Source organism: Oncorhynchus kisutch, linkage group LG6 (assembly GCF_002021735.2).
Source record: "Oncorhynchus kisutch isolate 150728-3 linkage group LG6, Okis_V2, whole genome shotgun sequence".
NCBI classification, from domain to species: Eukaryota; Metazoa; Chordata; class Actinopteri; order Salmoniformes; family Salmonidae; genus Oncorhynchus; species Oncorhynchus kisutch.
Window position 1 is genome coordinate 69,009,897 of NC_034179.2, and position 6,703 is coordinate 69,016,599.

A 6,703-nucleotide genomic window follows, 5' to 3' on the forward strand; every position below is an offset into this window, starting at 1 on the left:
GAGACGCTCACACAACACACACACACACACACACACGTACATACACTACACACACTCATACACACAAGTCAAGACGCAGACCCTGGGCTAATTCAGTACCAGGGAATTATATTACTGGCTGCTCTACATGCAGAGGAGGGGAGAGAAGAGGGGGTTCGGATGGGGGTGGGACGGATATTACAGGAAGAGAGGGAGGGAGGGAGGGGGAAAGTGCAGAGAAGGCTGGGGCTCAGGGGTGGGGTTGGAAAATGCAGAAGGAGCAACAGCTTGAGCTCTGGGACTACAGTGGACAGAAAGTAAGAGCATGGTGTGCTCTCAATGAAGGAGTGAGAAAGAAGAAGCCAGAAAGAGAGATGAAAGGAAACAAGACACATTAATCTACGTAAAGGAGGGCGTGAGGACAAGACGGACATTGTAGTTCTACAGGAGCCGAGTGGAGAGGGAGAAAAGAGGGGGGAAAGGAGAGAAAGAAAGGAGAGAGGCGCATGAGGTATTTTTATCGGGCACAGACAGAGATATGATAGCCTGTTTACAGAAGCGGTGTGCCTGGAAACGCTCAGAAAGAGAGCGAGTGGGGAGAGAGAGAGAGAGAAAGAGAGGGTGGAAAAGGAGGGGGGAGTGAGTGAGACAGAAAGATTAACCAGTCAGAAAGAGCGAGAGTGAGCAGTGAAGTACAATCGGGGAGAAAAAGCGAGGGAGGGAGGAGGGTGCATGAGAGGTTAAAAAAAAGAAAATGAAAGAGGGGAAAGGTGCCAAAACAAACGAATGTGTCAGTGCTGAGTGAGGGACACTAGAAGAGAGGGAGAGAGAGAGAAGAGGGCCAGCCAGAGGACGTAGTAGGGGGAGAGAGGCATGAGGGGACTGTTCTGCTTTATGCTCACCCTGTCCATCCTGGGGACTGTCCTGACTGCACTCGTCTGGTATGTCTTCAGAGACCGGTGAGTCCCACTCCCTTTCACATCCCTTCTCCCCAACTTCCTCCCTCTCGACTGGGCAGGTGTTGGAGCCTTTAGCCACGGGCTAGGTTTGGGGATTAGGCCTGGCTGGTGGTAGCTAGCATCATATACTCCAGACAGGCACAGAGAGGACAGAAGGGAGTGAGTCTCCACACTTTTGCTTTTAATGTGTGATTGTTTCACATCGGTTGGTGTGAGTAGCTGCTCTACTGGAACAAGGTAAGAGTTGTGCAGGGGGTGAAATATGATATGTTTAGTGTTGGTGGTTATGCCTGTTCACTGATACCCCCTCCACCAACTCCCTTTTTCTCTCTTCTCTCTCTCTCTCTCTCCTCAGAGCAATGGTTGGTTTTTCTCAATGCTTGTTACTGTGGGTATCTTAACTAAACCACTGACACACCCTGATTATGTGGTGGAGAGAGAGAGAGAGAGAGAGAGAGAGAGAGAAACTTATGTTTGTGCCCCAGCAGAGCTGATGTATTTCAGATCATAAATCCCAAAGTCTTTAACTGACTGTGGATTTAAACCGGACCACTATTAATGGACTCTGGACAACCTGTTCTAACCTGCATTTTGAAATATCATACTCACACCCAAAAAATATTATAGCAGATCTTATCTCCCCTCGACCCCATTGTTTTATCAAAACATACGAACCTAGCATGTGCTTGTAGGTGTGCTCTGTTAGACGTTGATTTTAAATAGTGATCTGTTTTCTGTGGGAAAGGAAGATGTCGCCTGTAGGCAGGCGAAGATAAGTAAGTGAAAGGGGGAACAGAACAAGAGATTGAGATCGAGAAGTCACTGCAAAAGGTCTTCCCGTGCTGTCACCAAAACACGCTTGGTGAACACACTGTTGGCTTGTTGTAGCTTAGTGTCTGCCCTTCTGTGACAGTGACACTTGAGAGACGCCCCCCCCCCCCCCCCCCTCTCGATGAAACGAACTGTCTGAATGTGACATTAGACTCAGATTAATCATAGAACTAAGTGTTGTTTGACATTCACCATCTGCAGGATATGACAATTATCCCGCCATAAATAACTGTCTACAAGAGTGTCACATTGTGCAGCAGGGAAACCCATGTACCCTCTGTGGTGTGTTCTTAAAATATCTCTTTATAGCTCACTTCAAGGGGGATTATCTGTATGTAGTAAGTTCAGGCGTGACCTTTGCCCTTGGATTTCTTCTCAGACTGTTTTTGATAAAGTCCCTTGTCTTTCAGTTAATTTGGGGTTGGCACTGCCGTTTGTAATGCTGCTGTAAAACTCCTTCAAGCGTTCGGGTTTCCTGTTTGAACAGTAAAACACGCTTAAACAGCTGTGTTTACCCTTCAGTAACCCTTTAGCTCACCAGGTTGTTGTTTATAGTATGCACAACATTCAGCTATTGGTTTAATGTGAACACACTGTAAATTACCACATCAACACAATTAATTCAACTAAGGTAACATGGTAAACTCAAGCAATACACTGCAAATACAACAGCAAACAATGCAGCTATACAAGCGTTGATAAGATAAGTGGTGTACTGGGTTCAAACAGAGGTCTTCTCATCCTTCTATTCTCTCTGTCTTCCTCTTGTCCCTGTTGGTGTACATAGCAATGTTCAACCTGGCAGACCCCCCCACAAAGATCCTATTATGAACTCTGGGCCAGTCCCCTCAGGAACATGCAAGGGCTGCAGGTGAGACTAGATACACGCCATGGCAACCACTACCCACAATCCTCTCTGCTCAACAACCACCTCATCGGTCTCTCTACTGTTCTTAACTTCATTACATGGTTCATAACTGCATGTTCTGTGTTGTGTCTGTGTGGTGTGTGTGTGTGTGTGTGTGTGTGTCTGTGTGTGTCTGTGTGTGTGTCAAAGGGATACAGTTACTGAAAAAGCGGTGGAGCGCTACTCTCACAGCTGGAAGAAGCAGGAGGACAAGTTCAGAAATTTCAGGTGAAACATCACCACACTATAAACCCAGACTCTGAACCCCACTAAAAGCCAGCCAAGATGAGCCAAAGACCACTTTGTGAGGGTCACTAACCATAACAAAGGGGATGTTTCCTTTCTACTCCTAGAAGAATGAGATGCAAAGCACGTGGAAGTGTGCTTCAAAGCAGAAGTGACCTGTGAAATGTTAGCGTTTACTTCTTCATGCTGTTAGTAGCAGTAGAAGTAGAGGTCACCGTTATGTAAGATTGTTGCGACACATTGCGTCAGTCAGTGGGTATTTCCCTTCTCAAGGCTATCTTCCTCAGCTTCCTGTCTCCGCAGGCTAATTCTAGCGGAGACAGGAAGCTGAGTCTACAGAGACTTCAACCACACCAAACAACACCAAAGAGAACTGTAAGGAGCTTTGTAAATGAATAAACACTTAAAAAGAAGGACATTCTAAAAGACAATACTTTTCAATAAACATTCCTTTCCAATTTGTATATTTATATCAAGATGAAGATGAGGCCTTGTTTATGTATTCCTATATCTGATATTTTCTTACATTTATCACCAGTAGGTTTTTATACCTAACTTATCAAACAGACTGTTTTTACCGGAGAGAAATGTGTGTTTGAAGTACATGACTCATTTACAGTTCGCTTTTCATACTGTGTCTTTATCTTATAACCAAAAGGTTATTGTTGTGTTCTCAGGTCTCTTCTGAGTAACAGATGTCATGGACTTACCAAGGCTATGGTGACACAGGCCAACACTCCTCTGGGGTCAAAGGTTGTGTACGATGGAGAGAAGAGGAAGCCTCTTCAGGTGACCCCTGAACTGTTCAGCACCTTTGCTAAGGTTTGTTGAGTTGGTCCAGAGTGTCACCTCAATGATTAGTGTGTGTGAGTGTGTGTTTAAGATAGAGAGTGACATGACACATGTTGTGTTGCCTACAGGAGGATCCTTTTGTGAATACAACATGGGATACGTGTTCTGTTGTTGGGAATGGGGGAATCCTAGCGAATAGCAGCTGTGGAGAGAAAATCGACTCTGCCCAGTTTGTTATCAGGTGTGAGACAGAAAAATTACTCCACAATAATTACCCTTTCCTCTCAAACATTGTTAGAAACAAATTCACTGACCACTTCCCTCTATGTCTCCCTTTCTCAGGTGTAATCTCCCTCCTCTGGAGAACGGCTATAAGAGAGACGTGGGCAACAAGACAGACCTGGTGACAGCTAATCCCAGCATCCTCATGGAGAAGTGAGTTTCGGAGTTTATTGGGCTTCTCATACTGCTTATCACCTGGTGTTTTATGGTGGATTAAGAAATTACCTGATCATATATTCTGGTGCTGGTCAAATTCATCTCCTCCAGCTGTTCTTCACCGCTCTCTTTTTCTCTCCATACCATCCTCTCTCAGATATGGGGGACTGCAGGAGCGTCGTCGGCCCTTCGTGGAGAGCCTGCGTAGCTATGGCGACTCCCTGATGCTCTTGCCAGCCTTCTCGTATGGCCCCAACACGCCTGTGTCTCTGCGGGCCCTCTACACCATCCAGGACTTTGACAGCCCCTTGCGGCCTGTCTTCCTCAACCCAGAGTACCTACAAAGTCTGGCGCACTTCTGGCAGGGCCAGGGCCTGCGGACGGTACGCCTCAGCACAGGACTCATCGTGGCTAGCCTGGCGCTGGAGCTGTGCGCCAACGTGCATCTCTATGGGTTCTGGCCCTTTAATGAACACCCCCTCCGACACCAGCCCCTCACCAACCATTACTACGATGACAGGCAGAGTAAGAAGACGGTGCACGCTATGCCCGCTGAGTTTGACCACCTGCTTAGACTCCACAGCCAGGGCGTGCTCAGGATACACCTGGGGGAGTGTGCGCCCATGGCCAGGTAGGCCCCACCCCTTTACCGGAACTTTACCTACAGCTAGGACAGACACAACAGGGACATAGGGCCCTCCTATAGGCTCTCTCAGGAGTCCTACCCAGTCATGCACTTACCCAGTCATGTCTTTGCTACCTGCCAGATGGGATGGCCCCGACTGGCCCAGAACACTCTGGTATTCAGCACAGGGGCATGTTTTATGTGACGTATGTCTGGTCACAGTGGAGGAGCAAGGGAGAGACTGGGACAGTTAGTCTCCCCAGCAGGCGTTTGTAGATTCTCAGTGTGAGAGTCTGCAGAACAGGTTGATCTGCAATCAAATAATTTGTACTGTACCCAAAATGGGTGTAAATACATGAAATATGCATATTATATACTGTATAGGTGTACAATTATGTATTTATCATCAAGTGTTCTAGCTGGAATCTAGAGAATGTTTTTGTTTTGTTGGACTTAAATACAAAGTGTTTTGGAACATGTATGGTTTAGATGAGGCCTTCCCAACTACCGAGGGGGTCAGTGTAGTGCCTAATATGACTCACATTCCTGACCCTAGCCAAAAAAAACACATGCGAGCCTTTAAGAGTTAACTGAATGTATGGTCATGTCAATCTAATACCTCCTGGATTGGGCAATCTTTAGCTGGACTGTTACATTCAGATTTCTATTTAATATCAATGATGATTAAATGTGTTATATCTCATATGACATAGTGTATAATACATTCAATGTGGTACTGGGTCCTTCCATGAAATGAGTCCCTTTTTTGTCTCTTTGATATTTTAAGTAGAAATTGTGCACCAATATTGAATTTTAAAAGACTGTTAAATTAAATGAAGTGCCCTTTAATATAGACCACATGGAAAATTCAATAAATCATATTTTTCTAAATGAATAAAATGAATAAAGACTGAATTTTAGATCTCCCTTTGTGCACCCTCTGTGACTTCAAGAAAGATTCTAACCCACTTAACCCCACTTAACCAATTTTCACCATCATTGTAAAGCCCTTAGTTATTTTATTGCTTTAACAAAGTAATTTCTGAAGATTATTATTTATTTCACATGATTTAGTTATTCATTTTAAGGTTTAAAAAAAAACCTGGCCGTCATTTTAAGGTCAACCCTGTTACGTGAACTGAACTCTCGTTTTAATATGGTGAAACAATTTATTTTAAAAATGTTTTTGAAAAGAAACATTGAATATCTAATAGTCAAATCATAGTGTAAAAGCAGAGCTGCTTCTACTCTTTTTGGCTATTTTCTGGTGTTTTGTGGTGGAAAACTGAGTGGTTTGAACATAACATGTCAACCCTGTTACCCATATAGGAACAGGCTAAAATTATTTTTAAAAATACATTTTGTAAAATGCTTTTTTTCAAGTGCCCTTCTCTGTTTCACAAAACAAGCTTCCATTCCTCCTGTCACAAGGAGAAATGGCTGATTTCAGATTAAATGGTATACCCTGTTGCGGTTAACCCCGATACTTTATTTGGCACTTAATAGGCACTGACTATAGTCATTTTTTTATTCAACCTCTTATGATGGGAAAACACAATTTTTATTAAGTTGAACATGTGCTCTTCATGACAGAATGTTCAAATTAGGTGAAATAAAACCGTTTATTTTCTCTCCAAGTTAGACTATCCAAAACCCAGCTAACAACAAATGTTCCCACAACTTTAGAGAACATTTCCTTAAGAGTCTCATTAGGTCACCAGAAGGGACTCGTTTCCTGGAATGACCCTACTACTATACCAACACTATTTGTTTCATCATTTCAAAATACATTTTGGGAAAGATTCTGTAAACATAAAATAACAACAAAGGGGGGGGTTCTTACCTTACCCAGGCCAAACTAACTCAGAGTAATGATGCTGGACCACGAAATTGTCTTTGCACATAATTTAAAAACAAATGTGAAAA

At 43.9% G+C, this 6,703-nt stretch overlaps 1 protein-coding gene across 3 annotated transcripts; it reads left to right on the plus strand.

Annotated features, from left to right (window-relative positions):
- The first annotated feature begins 209 nt into the window (after positions 1-209).
- LOC109893293 (alpha-2,8-sialyltransferase 8F) lies at positions 210-5,704 on the plus strand. Of its 3 annotated transcripts, none has more exons than XM_020486456.2 (7): positions 210-1,175; positions 2,557-2,640; positions 2,827-2,904; positions 3,600-3,744; positions 3,843-3,955; positions 4,057-4,149; positions 4,310-5,704. In XM_020486456.2, the coding sequence occupies exons 1-7, from the start codon at positions 1,123-1,125 to the stop codon at positions 4,785-4,787; spliced, it is 1,044 nt and encodes a 347-aa protein (XP_020342045.1). In that variant the 5' UTR covers positions 210-1,122; the 3' UTR covers positions 4,788-5,704. The 3 variants fall into 3 exon arrangements, with proteins under 3 accessions (XP_020342045.1, XP_020342043.1, XP_020342046.1); XM_020486454.2 differs by having other exon boundaries at positions 210-938; XM_020486457.2 differs by having other exon boundaries at positions 210-490.
- Positions 5,705-6,703: the final 999 nt, after the last annotated feature.